We start from the raw sequence: 18,347 nt of genomic DNA, 5'->3' as shown, positions 1-18,347 counted from the left end.
GAGAAGACATCTTTGTGCATCCAGCTACAGAAGCACAGCCAGAAAAACTACCAAGTTGTTAGCATATCCCCCCTGCACTGGTCACTGAAAGCTTGCATCAGCAGTAGGAAAGTAATTTGTGAGACTGTGATCACTAAGCAGAGATTTCCATTCCAACAGCACCATGCAGGATCTCAGCCTTGGTTTTTACAGGTCATTATCAATGCTTTGCATTATGTTTAGAAATATTCTGAGAAACACTATAGCTTTCTCAAAACTAATGTGGTTGACCATGGCAAACCTATTTCTGTCCCGGAGGCCACTCTGTCATACAATTTTCTGCAGGTGAAAGGTATGTCTTTACACAGAAACTATATATACCTGCCTATACAAGGTCAAGTGTAACAGGGTCTGTAGACTATAAAACTCAATATTTAGTGGATGTTCACACCATCTGGAACAAACTAAGCCACAGCTCCCTGAATAAAACAAGCTTCCAACCTCTGTCTTCTCTGTGCTGAACTTCACTTTAGTGGTCTTAGACATGTATTTCTGATGCTACCTGAATCTAACCAAACTTGGGTACTCAAGTTCATTTTCAACTAAATGGTGCAAAAACCAATGTTTTACTGTTTAGCTCCCCACAAATATTAAGAGCAAGCAACATTTAGATATACAATATTTTAAGGGTTGAGAAGTCTAATGGTAAGTTCTATATTTAATATAAACACTACAGGTTTTTAAAATCCCAGCCTTTTAACATCTTGAATCCATTTCTCTGCCTAAAAGTACTTTCACAGAAAGTCCTGGGTTTTTCCTCAGGGAGATCTTTATTTTCTTGCTATTTTCATAGGCTACGTCTGAGCAAAAGAATACATACAATACTAGCCTTATGCCAATGATGCTTTCCATTCTTCACTTACCTTATTATTCATTTATTATTTATCCATTTATTCATTTAATTCCCCTCCCCTAGTCTATTTCATTAAAATGAATCAATACAAGGGAGCATTGTCCTTTTTTCTTGAGCTTTATAAATACTAGAAATGTCCAAAAAAATGAAGTTTTGTATTAATTGGAAATCTCTACAACTTTTTTTGGGGGGGGAAAGAAACTGTTTGCTTAAACCAAATGTTTGCAATACAATTGAGATAAAGCTTCCTTGTGACCTATGATGTGGGCATGTTCAGGGATTAGTTCTTTTTGGTTGGATGCATATTAGAAAAATCTTTGGTATTTGTAGATCCATATGTTCTTTAAAATTACACCTTGTAATGCAGAACTTAACAGAGGGCAACATTGTTGGATGCTCTGTGCTTTTACTGTTCAAAAATACTTAAGGCTCTAAGGCTGGAAAGATGGATATTCACCACCCATTGGTCAAAAAATCTTACTGCTTTAGCTACACACAAAGGGATAGTCGTCAATTTTGAGAAAATGTATTTTTCAAAGAATGGTCAGCTTATATAAACACAAGGTTGCGAGTTCAAGAAAAGCAAAAGGGCCCAAGCTCGACTCAGGCTTGCATCCTTCCGAGGTCGCTAAAATGAGTACCCAGACTGTTGGGGGCAAATTAGCTTACTTGCTAATTAGCTTAATTGCTGTTCACCTGTATGATATTTGGAATAGCGGTATATAAATAAAGCAAATTAATTAATTAATATGCCTAGCCTTTATTCATATCTTATGCATTTCCTATACCCTTCTTTTTCTTTCTTTTTTCCTCTATTACTTTCTATATTTCTTTTCTTTGCAATTATACTTTTAAAGTCCAATAAAATATATATTTAAAAATATATTTTAAAAATTAAAAACTGAAAATGTCTGTTTGAACACTAATTCTATTCTTTACCTGACATTGGTGCATCACACAAGGTTTGTTTGGGGCCTGCCATGTCTCTGAGCTGTTATATGAGTTTCCTTCAAAAGTGCAACCTAGGGATAAAAACAGAAATAATAAGCAGAACAATTCTTTTTATATTAGCAAGCCACACAAGACTAGTAAAAACCACCAATTTCCTTAAGCAAGTTGTTCAGTTTCTCTAGTTTTATAGCTGTTATCATGCATACGATTTGGAAAAGTTCACTACTAAAAAATAAGGCAAGTTTCTAAACCTCACGGGTCAGAAAATATGACTTGAAAACACGCTGACTGTCAGTTAGCTAATCCTAACACTATGGCAGAGAAAGAGAAACACTGAAAGGGATAGGAGCCAATGGTGTGGTGAAGAGTTTTAGTAATTTTGACACTTTTCTGGCTATGTGATAATGAGACTGAAAGGAGAAAGGGAAATGTAAACCAATTCATCTTATTTTAGCAATCTACTATTACTAAAATTAAAAGCACTTCCTAGGAAAAGGGCAAGAACGTTCTTAAGAATTTGTCCAAACCACATATTCTGTCTCCTAGTCCTGCTTCTTTTTCAAGAAGCTGCATCTTAAGCCACCTAATCAGGCTATGAATGTCTGCAAAATTCTTCAGAAAATCGGCCGAGTGGTAAATATCTTCCACTTTGGCAAGTTTACTCAGCCAGGTAGAATTGCACCTGCTACATGACTGAGCACAGAGCATATTTGGCTCAGAAAGTAGCAATTACTGAATTCCTCACATTCAGAGATATCCTTGAAGGCATTGCTCTCCATCCTGCTCATTACACCATAATCAAGCATTAAGACCATTCATTCCATTTATCTTCCAGATGAAGAGAAGAAAACTTCTGGATTAAATCAGGCAGGAGAGGGAACCATAAATTTCATTCCAGTGACTTTCTAATGTGCAGCGCAGAGGTCCAAGCCACTTTCATTTCAACTGTAATTTGCCTGTTTCTACCACCCATGGATATAATTCAAACTTTTAGACAATTACAAATCACTTTATCAAGGCAAAATAAATAAAAGACTATCTGAGGTTCTGGTGCTTATTATTCCCTGGGCAAGGCAGAAAAGTCATGTTATTTGCTGGAGTTTTTTGTTTGTTTGTTTTTAAAATCATTTGTATGTACTGCGCTGTGTACATTTACAGCGCTATAAAAACAACAACAACAACAAAACAGAAGAAAGAAGAGCCTGTTTGGTATGTTCTGCATATCAAGAAATGTCATAAAATTAGAAACCACCTGTGCCTCCATCTCTTTCAGCTTCCTACCCAGAGGACCCACATCCCTGAACACAAAGGACAGTCAGCAAGGCTGACTGTGGACTGCCCATAGCTCTTTGGAGAAATGGTGGGATAAAAATGTGATAAATAAAAGGGTTCTTTCCCATCTAATTAATAGAATAATTTCCCTTTTTGACAGCAACATTTGTTGATAGTTTCTGCCAGTAATCATTTTCATTTCTTGCAGTTGCTTTTCACAATTTATCCAATTGTTTTTTAACCACTGCCAAAATGACTTGCTACTTGCTGTTGTCTGTCTAATAGCTGGATTCTGATTCCTTCGGACCTAAAAAAAGTTAGCTTCTCAGGGCATGTGGGCAGTGATTCAAAATAGCCAAATTGCTCTCTTTTTTCCTAAACCAATCATTTCTGTTCTGACCCTATTTCTGTTTTCTTTTCTCTAATTGCCTGTTTTAATTGTACTGAGCCTTTGATCATAACAGCTTACTGTTTAAATGATGTGATTTTATTTGCTTACAGTATTTATTTTTGGTTAACATGCAGAGAGTAGAGTTTACACCAGCACTCAGTCATGTAATAATACAGCATCATGAGCTACGTAACTGCATGGATTTTTGTTCTGGCTTTGTCCCACGGAATACCAAGTGATGTGGCTGGGCAGGAGATACAAGGACGCTTGTGAAGACAGCCAGTTGTAACACTTCCAAAAGCAAACATTTGAGAATATAAGAGTGAAGCCAGCAGACAGTTTTGGTTCAGAAAATGGTGTGCCACATCTGAGTGAAATTTGGAAAACCATGATTTACATAGTTCAGTACTGCCTTGAAGTAACGCTTCTTTTGAAGTGACATTTGTTCTGTTTTTCTTTTGTATTGTTGTTGTAGTTTGCCATAAACTTGGCTTTGACTTATGAATGAGAGACTTCCAAGTCACTTTATTATTAACAGCCCTGCTCAGGTCTTCCAAACTCAGGGTTATGGCTTTCTAGATTGAGTCTATCCACTTGTAATGTGGATTTCCTCTTTTCCTACTGCCTTCTGCTTTTCTGAGCATTAACATTTTTTCCAATGAGTCGTGTCACCCTACGACATATCCAAAGCATGATAGTCTCAGTTCAGTCATTTTGTCTTCAAGATTAGGACTGATTTTCTCTGTTGTTGTTAACCACCTTTGAGTCCATCCCAACTCATGGTGACCCTGTGGATGAGACACCTCCAAGACTCCTGCTTAGGTCCTGTAAATGCATAACTGTTACCTCCCTAATACAATCCATCCATCAAGCATGTGGCCTGCCTCTCTTTCCACTTCCCTCTGCCTTTATCAGCATTATTATCTTTTCCTATGCCTTCTCATTATATGGCCAAAGTACAACAGCTTCAGCTTAATCATCTTAAATTCCAGGGAAATTTCAGGCTTGATCTGTTCTAGGGCCCATTTGTTTGTCTTTTTGGCTGTCCATGGCTTCCTAACACTCTACTCCAGCACCACATCTGAAATACAGTACATTGATTTTCTTCTTATCCACTTTCTTCACTGTCCACCTCTCGCATCTATACATGGTAGTAGGGAATACAATGGCTTTTACGATTCTAACTTGCGTACTCGGTTGTATATCTATACTCTTTAGGATCTTTTCTAGTTCTTTCATAATTGCCCTCCACATTCCCAGTCTTCTTCTACTTTCCAAACTGCAGCCCCCATTCTGAACTTTTTGCTGCAAGGTACAAAGACTTTTTGTACTATTTCTATTTCCTCATTGTCTATGTTGAATTTGTGTAGATCTTCTGTGGCCATTATGTTTGCTTTCTTTATCTTGAGCAGTAAATCTATTTTTCTACCTTCTTCCTTGATCTTCCTTAGTAGTACTTCCAGGTCTGTGATGATTTCTGCTAGTAGTAATCTAAATATCTTAGATTGTTGATTTTCCTTCCTCCTACTTTCACTGCTCCTTCTTTGTCCGAACCTGCTCTTCATATTATATTTTCTGCATACAAGGGGCAAGATGCAGCATTGACTGACCCCTTTGCTAATTGAGAACCACTCTCCATATTCCAGTCTAACAGTAGCCTCTTATCCTAAGTACAGATTCCTCATCAAATGTGGTGGCGCTCCCATGTCTTTAAGGGCATTCCATACCATTTCGTGATCTATACAGTAAAAGGCTCTGCTATAGTCTATAAAACACATGCTGATTTTCTTTTGGAATTCCTTGATGTGCCCCATTAGCCAACATATGTTTGCAACATGGTATTTAGTACTTTTCCTTTCCTGAACCCTCCTTGGACCTTTGAGATTTCTTTCTCCATGCATGATTGGAGTCTATGTTGCAGAATTTTGAGCATAAGTTTGCTTGGATGGGAGATTAATGCTATGGTCCTATAGCTGCTGCAGTCTTTTGTGTTTCATTTTTTATGGATGGGGATGTATATTGATTGTTTCCAATCTGTTGGCCATGATTTTATTTTCCATATTTGTTGACATATGTTGGTTACCATTAGAATTGATTCTGTCAGTGTGGATCATAGCACTTTGATTTGAATATAATCTGTTCCTGGTGATCTATTTTTCCTAATTTCTCTTATTGAAGTCTCCACCTTGTTTGTTTTTTAAAAAATATGGGGTTCCTCTTCATATGGCTCTTTATTCCATGCGTCATTCATTTGAGACCCATTAATTTGATTGCTTTTAGTAGTTCATGGTATTCGTGGAACTCCCCTCTTGTACATATTTCAAATGAGTTGATTTTCTTCCTGTCTGCTCTCTTCACTGTCAAGCTTTTCAACCATATATAGAAATCATGAGTAATACAGCACAGATTCTGACTTTGGTATTTAATCATATATTTTTGTACTTGAGGATCCAACCTATTTCCTCATAGTTCCCTTTTAATTAAGCCATAGTCACCCTCTAGTCTTCATTTAGATTAATGACTGAGTCAAGGTATAAGAGTTCTTAATTTCTATACCTTCAGGACCCACTTTAAAACTATGTAAATCACCTGTGATAATTATTTTTTCCTTTTTTCCTTAACTCTAATCAGTAGTCATGCCAAGCTATTTTTTTACAAGTCATATGGTATCATCCCTCTATTTTTCATGCCTCCATCCTATGTGTCTTATAATGTATAATAAATTATAAATATAAGTTAAACAGAGTGATAAAACCCAGCTATGTCTGATCCTCTTGCCAATGGGAACAGCAATGATTTATGGGGACCCTTTCCTTTATATTCTGTCTTGTTAGTGGACTTTTACCCCCAGAGTATAGCTTACACATCAGGTCCATCAGAGGTTGGGATGCACCCATTTCTTTTTCAGAAAACCATTATGTTTCTTGATTTACACAATCAAAGGCTTTGCTATAATCTATAAAGCTTGTAAAGGTTGGTCTTCTACTGAAATTTTTTGGTGCCTCTTCCTTTTCTGAACCCAGCTTGGACATCTGGTATTTATTGCTCCATTAATGGTAAAAGTATTTGTTGTAAAATCTTTGTTGTAAAAACTTTACTCGCATAGGAGAACAGTGCAAAAATCCAGTGGTTACTACAATTGGCATCCTCTTTCCCGAGGACTGGAATGTATATCGAACAGTTCTAGTCTATGGATCAGTGTTTGTTTTCCATGCTTGTTGGCAGATTTTTGTCAGAATTTGATTGGATTCCATGTCTATAGATTGAAATAACTCTGTTGGTAAAGCATTAATTCCTGATTATTTATTTCTTCCAAGTGCTCTGAGGACCTCTTCTACTTCAAATTCTGCAATTCTAGGTTCATTTTCAAATGGTTCTTCCTTGAATCTGTCATCCTTTCATCTCATCTATATAGTTGGTCAGTGTATTGCTTCTATCGTTTAAAAAAAAACAACAGCCCTGTCACTAAAGCTTGGATCTGGTCTTTTTTTCCCCTCAAGCAGAAAGAAAACCTTGAACTTTATGGCAATCTCACCATGACATGGATGACCATTTTACCCCATATTCCAACAGCTTCACTGACTACCATTCCATTTCCAAGCTTAATTCAGAGTACTGTTATGCCCTATGACCTTCCTATGTAATTTAAGGCTGAAAGACCACATTCCTCTTTACGGTGTCTGTGACTCACACAAATGGGTAATCTGTGCCTACGCAGTGCACCGTTCTAGAGCTTCTAGAGCTATTACATAAGCTTTTCGGTGGTAACTCCAACCACCATGCAGGCACTTTATCTGTATGCTTCTCAGTTCCATGAATGACAAACAGTAGCATTCAATGATCTCAAGAGGACACAATGAGGGGAGGATGTATGGGTTGTGCGAGTTCACAGATGACCATTTGAAGAACTATAGTAACAGGTGGGCAATCTGTCCTTCATATGAATCTGCTCAGGATTTAGGGTCTATCAACATCTGAAGCATATTTTTGTGGAACTTGAGAAAGGACCTTGCTTTTTGACTGCTCTCAGGCTCTGGTAACTCTTTGTCAAAGGAGATCTGTTATCTATTATTATTATGTTTATTATTAATATACTATAACATTTATAATATTTTATAATATAATATTAATATAATATAATTATTATATTATTATTATATCTGTTATTACCTAAGGATAATCTGTTTACATCTCTAATGGGTACAGTGCACAGAATATGTTTTTATTTAAACCTTTGGCACATAAGATGATTTGTAAGTGTTTTAAGATTCGTTTTAGCAGTTGTCTTTATTTTAATGATGTTTTGCTTGACTCTTTTAAATTGATATTTTTGTGTAGTTATATTTCTGATGGACACCTGGGAGAAATAGGGCATAAATGTAAAAGATAACATAAAATAAATATGATACTGATTGAACTATTGACCGTTTCTGTTTTCAAATCCCAGTTTGCAAGGGCATGTGGTTAATATCAGGACAGACCAAATGATGTACTACAATTAATGCTGGGTTGGGAAGGGGTAGGGGGTTGGGAGCAGATCACTTCTAGCCCATTAAAAATGGTAAAGGGCTACATCTGTATGAATCCCAGTTAATGGAGTATTAGCATCAGTAAAATGATCCAATGACCAGAATTTGGGGCTTGGCCAGATAAAGCTTGTGATCTTATTATGTTCCAAACACATGTAAAAACGTATTTAATATCCTCTATACTGTATATAGGATTTGAAGCTCTGTTAACTTGGCTGACAAATCAATGCTTATGAAATAGAGATGGTTTTATTTAAAGGCATTGTTGGTCTGCTTTTATATTGCTGCGCTAATTTGTCTGGTCATTCTTCTGAGGAACAATTTTTGAATAATTAAATACAACATCCCCTTGATTTTTTTCTCTTCTGATGTTCATTTTTCATGCTTACAAAAACTTTAAAAGCAAAAAGAAGGAGAAATAAAAGAAAAAGAAATCGAAACACCATTACAGGAAAATAGGTTATGGAGCCCAACTACACTGTGTTACTATGAACATTTCCTATTGCTAATATGCAAAATGTTTTACATAAAAAAACTCTGCTAGCTTAAAATAAGCAAAAATCCCAGATACTCTGCCCATCCATTTGCCAGGAGTTCATTTAACAGACATTTTGAAATGCAGTCTTTAGCCCTATGGGACATACTAAAATTATGTAACATCCAAGAAGATCCTGGCTTTTATATAGACACTTGTTTGTATGTGTGTGCTTTTCAATTACAAATAATTAAATTAATTATTTTGTGAAGGAGCTTTTCTTGTTGTTTTGCAAGGGCATTATACGTGGTACATAACAAATCTCATAGAAAAATACTCTTAGGCATAATTTTTCACAAACATGACAAATAGTGAACTACAGAACAGGGAGCATGTTCTACTATTTTTTCTAACTTTATATAGAAATGTCTACCGCAATGCAAAAAAAAAAAAAATCCCCTCATCACCTTAAAATTATATTCATCCTAGAAAAGAATCAAATGCTTCTGTGTGTGAAGCTGTAGCAGGGATGTATTTGCCTTGCAATGTTCACCTGAAGGTCCACTGATCTGCCTGGTTGCTTCTTCTGGGGCAGTCTCATCCACAGGTCACTAGCTTTTGCAACCGATTGCATAGTTGCACAAGGCTGAAACTGGCTGAGATCCATGAACTTCAGTAGCATCAGAATTAAGATATAATCTTAATGTGCTTCTTTGATATTTGGGAAATACTTTTTCAGGATAGTCTTCTGCAGTAGTTAGGGTTAGAACAGTGAAACTGGAAGTATTCCAGTAAGGGTGATCCCTGCTGCCATGGCCTGTCTGGATCAGTCAAAGCTGACCTCAAGCACTCAGAGCCACTGAGTCTATCTACGGTAGGCCTCCGCTGACAAGAATGGATGTAACTATGAAACTGCTCCTTCAGGGGGAGTGCAACCCCATCTGGGGTAGGAAACATATCCAATTCCCAAACTTGAGAACCACCAATCCACAAAGCTGTCATTTTATTATGATTCAGCATCAGTTTATTCACCCTCATCCAGCCCATTACAGCATCCTGGCACTGCTCCAGCACCTCCACACCCCCAGATAACTCTGATGACAAGGAAAAACAGCTGAGTATCAGCAGCATACTGACAGCACCCAAACCCCAAAGTCTGAATGACCCCAGATGTTAAGATGTGTGCCACAGTACAATGGCCATGGGACTGAACAGCAGTCCCACAATGCCACTCTCTGGAACTGACCTTACAAATAGGAACCCCTATGAAACAGTGTCTCCTAATGCTACCTGTCAATGCTACAGCCTACTCCATTTTACATCCAGTTCCAAAGAACATGTACAGCTGCTAGAATGCAGCCTCCAGCACCATTGTTTGCCATATGTTTTTTCCTTCAGTTTAGAAAACAGGAACATTGTCAGCTGCACCACTGACCTGTCACACACTCAATGCAGTGAAAGTATTTCAAGTTGCCAATTAATGCAATGGATGTATTAAACATGAACAAACCAAACAGTTCAACAGAGGAACATGGGGAGAAGGGGGGAAAGGGACATGTATGGGGGGAAGAGCCTTCATGAATGTGCTTTCCAATGTGTCACTGGGCAAAGTGATGCATTCTATGGCTGGTGTATCACTCGTGCGACTGTGTGCATGGGGCATCCAATAGGATGGCAGCTGGGCAGGAAAAGGGAGGTAACTGCCATTCTCAGGTGATGTGCACATGTATGGGACAGGATGGGGGAAAACTAAGAGGTGTGGCTTGAGGTTGAGTAGTGCAGAATGCCCAGGGGTGTTCAGCCTGTCTTTGGAGCATTCTTGCGGACAGCAGGGCTTCCACTCACTTTCATTAAAAAAACCCATAAACAAATTAGAGAACATATGCAGCATGGTAACAAAGATAACAAAGGGTTTGTAAAAGGTTGTGAAAGAGAAGCAGGAAAGCTACTGTATTCAGTATGTTCCTGTTTAGCAGGAAAGCTACTGTATTCAGTATGTTCCTGTTTAGTGAATGGTAAGAAAAATGGATCTATGAGGGAAGAGCAAAAAGATTTTTTCCCTTGAAATTCTGAGATGCTATGGCCACATTTTCGTTACTTAAATTAGTACCTAAACTATGTAAATTATATAAATTTACAATTGCATAAATAAATGCAGAGATTACAAAATATGTATTTTTAAAAGTGCACAAAACTCTGTGTGCGCAGAAAACACAGTCTTACAATCTGATACAAAACAAGGACAGGGAGGAAAACGTGGCATGAGGATTAGAGAAACTCAAGTGGAAAAAAATTATGTTCCTACTTTGAAGCACTTTCCATAGGAAGTGGGAATAACTAGTAAGTCAGTTTAAGTTTGTGATATACCTGTGACCTGCACTTTCTGAGCAATTAGAAACAAACTGCAGATAAAATAAGGTATGTGTAAGAAAAAGACAAGGCTCACAAACAATTGAACCACTGTGGTACTTCTTCCTGGAGAAATGTGAAGGTCCCTGATCTAAGACGTTCCTGCCCAAATAAGACTAGATAACCAGAGATCATTTTCAAACCTATGTTTTTATGGGTCTAGAGAGCAATGTTTGCCCTGCATTCATACTGACATCAAATGAGAGATGTACTTTGGGAACAAGAACAGAGTATGTCTCAGAGTTATCATAAACGTACCTTGTCCATCTCCAAACCACTAATAACAAACACTTACTCAGAAAGCAAATATATATTGTTATAGATGGAGACAGATCCAAATTAAAATGACATATCTCCATCCAACTGAATAAGGAGAGACTGCCAAATATATTTCTATAACAGTCTGTGATCTCATGTGTTTTGATTAAATATATTGAATAAATGAGGGAAATGAAAAGGCATTTTTGCCCTACTGCTACAGCTCTAGAAAAAACAAGGCAAACATCTGCTCTTTAACTCTTTATTTAGAAGTACATGAATTAATTGTGTAAGACCTGTCTTTGTTGTAGGAAAGGTTGGATCCAGTTTGAACTAGGTGCACCTGTGTGCATGTATGTGCCATCAAGTTACCTGTCAATTTATGGTGATTCCCTGAATTTCACAAGGTTTTCTTAGACAAGGAACACTCAGAGGTAGTTTTGCCAGTACCTTCCTCTGAAATATAGCCTGTAACACCTAGGATTCATTGGCAGTTTCCCATCCAAGGACTATTCAGAGCTGACCAAGATCAGACAGGCTTCTGCCTTAGGCATCTAGTTCCTAGTAAAACTGATCACAAAGCAAGATTATTTATTCGTCCCACTGATTTCAAAGGGGCCTTGGTACAAAACAGTCAGTATTTAATCTTATGAAATTTGCAGATGACACCAAATTAGGGGGAGTAGCTAATATCCCAGAGGACAGGACCAAAATTCAAAATAGACTAGAAAACTGGGCTGAAGCTAACAAAATGAAATTCAACACAGAGAAATGTAAGGTACTGCACTTAGGGCGGAAAAATGAAATGCACAGATATAGGATGGGTGACACCTGGCTGAATGAAACTACGTGTGAAAGGGATCTGGGAGTCCAAGTAGACCACAAATTGAACATGAGTCAACAGTGCAACGCGGCAGCTAAAAAGGCCAATGCAATTTTAGGCTGCATTAATAAAAGTATAGTGTCTAAATCAAGGGAAGTAATAGTGCCACTGTATTCTGCTCTGGTCAGGCCCCACCTGGAATATTGTGTCCAGTTCTGGGTACCACAATTTAAAAAGGATGTGGAGAAACTTGAGCATGTCCAAAGGAAAGCGATTAAAATGGTGAAAGGTCTGGAAACCATGTCCTATGAGGAACGACTTAGGGAGCTGGGGATGTTTAGCCTGGAGAAGAGAAGGTTAAGAGGTGATATGATAGTCCTGTTTAAATATTTGAAGGGATGTCATATTGAGGAGGGAGCAAGTTTGTTTTCTGTTGCTCCAGAGACTAGGACCCGGAGCAATGAATGCAAGCTACAGCAAAAGAGATTCCACCTCAACATTGGGAAGAACTTCCTAACAGTAAGGGCTGTCCAACAGTGGAACAAACTCCCTCGGAGTGTAGTGGACTCTCCTTCTTTGGAGGTCTTTAAACAGAGGCTGGATGGCCATCTGTTGGGAATGCTTTGATTGTGATTTCCTGCATGGCAGGGGGTTGGACTGCATGGCCCTTCCAGTCCCTTCCAATTCTATTATTCTATGATTCTATGATTGTATGAATCTTCAGTTTCGGGGGGAAAGTGAATTGGTGCATGCAACTGGTGCTTGCCGTCTCAGAGTTGAATTCATTGGGCAAACATTTTGAACACCAAGAAAATATCAGTGGCTCAGTGTTTCTTCACTGTCATCTGCAACAACCCGGGTTTTTAAAAAAAGTAACAATCTGTTCAATGCTCTCTGCAAGCTGGTATTGACTATAGAAATGCACTTCCTGAACATAAATAAATAAACATTCCATTTATTAGCTTTTCAATCTACCTCTTTCTTGACTGCCTCTGATGTAATTTATTCTAGATAAAATGGAGCAGAACAGGGCTTTACTTTGAGAGGCAACAAAACAATATAAGCTCTGCCAAGACCATAAACCTGTAAGAACAACATGGCAACACTGTAAAATGTATGGGAAGCCCCAAAGACACTCTCTGCCCAGGGAGTTGTACATCCTAGGGCCATCTGTACCTGGAAATCTTATGTTAGAAACTACGAGCCTCTCCCTGGTATCTCCAGTGTTGTGGACTGTTTGTGCTTGCTTCATCAGGAAAAAACCAACACCTTCATTGTTCACTATTAAGTAACTATTTTGGAATCTTTAACTCTTATTGCCTTGCACAAGATCTGAGCCTTTGTATCAAGAATAAATGTCAGGGCTAGTGTTACCCAAACCTTACTACATTATAATATCTTAATGGAATAGATTATATAGTAGGTATCAATGGATGTACCCTTAAGTTAAAAGTGACACTTGAGATGTTCAAACAAGAGCTTAGAGAAGATGCAATTGCTTCAGATTATTTTGGTTAATAGTTGTACTCTTTAGTGACTGTCTGGATGCATAACTGCTTATACAAGGCCTCCAACAGTGTAATTGTTCTAGGTACATGAGGTGCTCTAAATCCACCAGCCAGATTCCTCTGTATCAAAGCCAAAATTCCTTCTCCATATACCTTGCCTATAATTATGCTATGTCCTTAGCAATTACTAGCAATCATTCCAATGGCAGTGCAACTGAAACCAAACCCTTGGACCCTAGAGGGGGGATGGCCTTGCCCTCCAGATGTTATTATACTGCAACTCCCATCAGTCCCAGCCAGTATAAATAATGATGGAGGAAGATGAGAACTGTAGTCCAGTAACATCTGGAGAGCTCTAGACTTACATGTCTGCAATGAATAAAAGAAACAGTTATCAAGGTAAAAACACAACCTTGCTTCAGATAGTATAATAACTATAATATGTATAATAAGTATCAGTATTTTAAATAAACAAATGAACTATTAACTAAGTTGAAACTATAAAGCACCTGATCCCTAACATACCATGTAATGGTAGAATTCAAAGATATAGCCATGTTAGTCTGCAGAATCAGTATATAGAGAGATCTTGTAGCACCTTTGAGACTACTGGTAATTGAAATAAAGAAGTTGGCAGCATGAGCTTTTGTAGACTTCAGTCTACTTCCTCAGATGCCAATGGCCCTGGTTTCCACTCCATTAAATGCATCTAAGGAAGTAGACTGAAGTCTATGAAAGCTCATGCTGTCAACTTCTTTATTTCAGTTAGTCTAAAAGGTGCTACAAGATCTCTACATATCATTTAATGGATTAGTGAGATGCTTAATATTAAAATAATCTAAAAAGGCATTGTTTAAAGTGAACATTTTGCATAATTTGGTTGGTTTAGCAGGATGCATTCATAAAACCAAAGATACATGTTAAAAAATGCATAAATAAATCATCCATCAAGTGCTTTCCTGCACCCAGTCAAAATATGTATTCAATACTTCTATTTTGTCCTCAATACTGTACATTTTGCTTTTCTGAAGTTCAGAATACACTGGTATTATTATATTATATTGGTATTATATTTCCATTAGATGTGGTGTTTGGAGTACCCCAGTAACACCACATCTTAGTGTTCCCTCTTCTTAAGTTACTATATTCTTGTATGGAGTACTTTTCAGCCACCTCTTAATAATTCTACAGAGATTTAGCACATCTGACAAATGATTCAATTAATTAAATGAAATGATATGTCAGATTACAATGCAAAAAGATTGCAAAAACAGCGATGCTTAGAATAATATGTTAACAACAAGGCCATAGAACATAAGATTGTACTGTAATCCATGTTCTTCTCAAGTATATTTATGTTGTTTATGGAAAAGATTACAATGTCTACAGATAATCACATTGTTATTATTACTGTGAATATGTATTTTGCATATTTGTGTATAACTATGACATAATTATTAGATTTAATGTGTACCATCTTACTTTCTCTGGGGGTTTTTCTTTTTTAAATACACATTCTTGCTTCTAGATGCCAAGTGTAGTCCTGTACTTCAAATGTTCAGTGAATTTAGTTGAGGATTAACATTAATTTAGCAGGCCATTTCACAAAGTGCAGTTTAGCAGGGCATAATGGCACAATGTAATTCATTTACTTGGCTGTGTGGGAGAAGACAGAAGATCAGGATGCCAGTCCATTCATCAGTCAAATCTTGCCAGCTGACCACATATTACTTGACTACTGTTAAATATGCCTGGCCAAAAATGTCAGCAAATAAATAAATAAGTGTATCATCCCTTTCCACTCTCAAATATTCCCCTCCCCAATAGTGTTTTATTACATTGTTCCCCCCCCTTTCCTTTTCACATCCTTTATCACTGCAGACTCTCCCTCATGAAGCAAACTACTCGACAAATCACTCCCATCAGGGTGCAACTACCAGGGTTGGCAGCAAAATGAGGCCATTGCCCTCCCCATATAAACATTCTTACCAACCAACTGAAACTTTCCTTCATCCTCTTGTAATCCACCCACAACTGGGGATCCAAGGTCAGAAACTCCTGCCAGAGTTCTCACCATGGCCAGGATAAAAAAAGATTTTCCATGGACAAGTCACTTTTGAGAGGATGCTTAGCACGGTCATTGTATGTAAACTCAAAATGCTGGTGGAGATATTACATTGGGATGTCTTAACTTTAGCAAAGAGGTCAAGATTAGGCGGCAGGATCACATCCCCCTTCCTTGAAACTTTTCGACTTGATCTTAACCATGGTGGAAGAATACATGAGTGTACCTGAATATAATGAAGAAGCTGTAAAGAATATTAGATGATAACGAAGGTTAAAAGTAACCAGTCTGGCTGCTTAATCAGTTTTTGAAACCAAGATCTGAAGCTGGTTAAGAAACGCTAGTTAACAGAGAACTTGGTGGATTTTGCTATTGACACCAACATCCATATCCATGTCTAAGGGCTGAGAGAGGTTACATAGGTAAGCATGGTATATAGTTTAGACACAGTAACATTAATTTTATGAATAATGCAAGATGAAATATGGAAACCACTGCACCTTTGCACCGCTCACAACACGTTCCCCGCTGCTTAATGACCAGAGCACAGTCCTTTGAAAGTACTGGACATTTCTCTCGTTTGCATGTCACTTCCTTGTTCTGTGAGGGGGAAAGGTAGAAAGAAAAATGTAATATCAGTCTCCGTTTTGTGCTAGTAAGAAAGTGTACTATGAAGTCAGATTTGGAAATTTTCCCTCTGCTTGACAAGAGATATTTGTAATACAGAGAGGGCATTATTACCCTTTCATACAATCAGACACAGTTTCTCCCTTGTGGCATATCTGCAGCTGAGGGGAACTGAAAAATTGGGGAGAAAGGGAGATCAGCGGCAAATCTTAAAAGGAGACTGAACCCAGATAAAGTTCTGCCAAAGGAAACATGTGACTCGTTTCATGCTAATGTTACTTTCTGGTATATTTTAGAAAGGATAATATTTGTGTAAACTGTAGCTGGAGCTTTTAGAATACCTGGCCAAGGACTTCCTTGTGCGAACAAAAATATTTAGCCATGGCTGCTCTACAGGTCTGAGTATTGCAGTTGGTTTTGTAAAAAATGCAAGTCTAAATTTCCAACCAAAATAAAGACAAAGATGGCCTCAGTGAACTCCATTTAAAATACACAAAGATACTCACAAAATAAAACTGCAAATTAAGACTAATCCAATCAATATCCGGCACAATATTTTGAAGGGTGGGATAAATGTTGTCTAAATCATGGCTGAAAAGTGTGTGACCCTACTGTTGGACTACAATTCCTATCAGTTTCAGCCACAATAGAGAATGGTGGTGGACATAATGCTAACCTGTGGTTTAACATCAGGAGAACAAGGCTTATATGCTTTCCTCACATCTTGCACAGCTTTTGCTTTCTGTTTTACATAATTACAGTTAAGGATGTCCTTCAAGCCCTAATGGTGGCTAATCTGAATTGGGTAGGTAAGGAACTGAAAGCATGTTGCCAAGCAGCAAACAGAGAGGAGACAAGCTCCACGTGCTCCAAGATGGTCAACTGTTTATTCAGTGTTTATTCGGTGTGTAAAAAGCCCAACATGTTTCAGCCAAACTAGGCCTTCTTCAGGGGCCTTTGAGAGAAATAAGTGGAGTTGTAAACATTCTCCAAATTACAGGACCATAGACATAAAGGTCCCTGTGTCTTTAAAGGTAAGATAAAGTATTCCCTGTTGACAAGTCCGATCATAGGGAAAGGTGCTCATCTCCATTACTAAGCTGAAGAGCCAGCATTGTCAGAGACTACTCTGTGATCATGTCGCCAGCATGCTTGCAAAGACTGCTGTTTACCTTCCCACCGAAGTGGTACCTATTTATTTACTTGCATTTACATACTTTCAAACTGCTAGGTTGGCAGAAGCTGGGACTAGTGATGGGAGCTCACCCCATCATGCAGCATTAGGGCCTCAAACTGCCAACCTGCCAATCTTGCAATCAACATAGTTGATTTTAAACACTGAATAAATAGTTGACCATCTTAGAGCACATGGAGTTTGTCTCCTCTCTGTAATCTGAACTGGGGTCAGCTCAAACAAGACAGCTTCATAAACCAAGGTTTGAAGCTATTTTGTTTGATTAATCACCATTTGACAGGGCTAAAAAAACACAGCAAACAGTGGTTAATTTAAGAGAGAAACCAACATTGGGGCTACACATACCACCCTTTAGGAATGGTCTGCAGACACCTCTTTACTAGCTGGGTCGGTGCTGCGACAACCACATGCTGTGGCACTGATCCAGCCTCCAAAGAGCACGCAAAGGAGCTGGGAAAACTGACTCCTTTTTTGTCCTTAAAGGCGTGATGACGTCCCTTTGGCACTGCACTGTTTGGACGCAGCACCAGAGATGCATCATCATGGCATGCACCGTGTGGACTGGCACACGTCAAAATGGTGCCCTGGCGGCAGTGTTAGGGCACTGAGCGTGGGGATGCTCAGCCCTGACTCCGCTCACAGGCTGGTGCTTTTTGCCAGTTTGTCCAGGGCCATTCCTAGCATCTCACTACAGTGTTCAGACTGTGCTTCGGGCTGTGTGTTGTGTGCCTTTAGGTCATTCCCACCTTATGGCAACCCTGAGGTGAACCTATCATGGGATTTTCTTGGCAAGATTTGTTCACAAGAAGTTTGTCATTACCTTCCCCTGAGGCTGAGAGTGTGTGACAGAGATTTGATCCTGGTCTCCAGAGTCATAGTCCAACACTCAAACCATTTTACCATTCTGGCTCTCCATAAAATAAACAGCAGCTTCTCTGGTAGCTCTGCATGT

At 38.4% G+C, this 18,347-nt stretch overlaps 1 protein-coding gene across 3 annotated transcripts in view; it reads right to left on the bottom strand.

The window, feature by feature from the left end:
• The window catches only part of BMPER (BMP binding endothelial regulator), a 222,194-nt gene that overhangs the window by 167,306 nt on the left and 36,541 nt on the right, over nucleotides 1-18,347 (bottom strand). For 2 of the 3 annotated variants that reach the window (XM_042476729.1, XM_042476730.1), the window contains exons 3-4: nucleotides 16,074-16,173; nucleotides 1,832-1,914 (exon numbers count right to left, since the gene is read on the bottom strand). In XM_042476729.1, coding sequence (XP_042332663.1) covers nucleotides 1,832-1,914; nucleotides 16,074-16,173 — 183 coding nt within the window. The remainder of the gene's footprint in view (nucleotides 1-1,831; nucleotides 1,915-16,073; nucleotides 16,174-18,347) is intronic. The other variant, XM_042476731.1, reaches the window with a different exon arrangement.

Source organism: Sceloporus undulatus, chromosome 6 (genome assembly GCF_019175285.1).
Source record: "Sceloporus undulatus isolate JIND9_A2432 ecotype Alabama chromosome 6, SceUnd_v1.1, whole genome shotgun sequence".
Classification (NCBI taxonomy): Eukaryota; Metazoa; Chordata; class Lepidosauria; order Squamata; family Phrynosomatidae; genus Sceloporus; species Sceloporus undulatus.
This window is presented reverse-complemented; position numbering and strand designations above follow the sequence as displayed.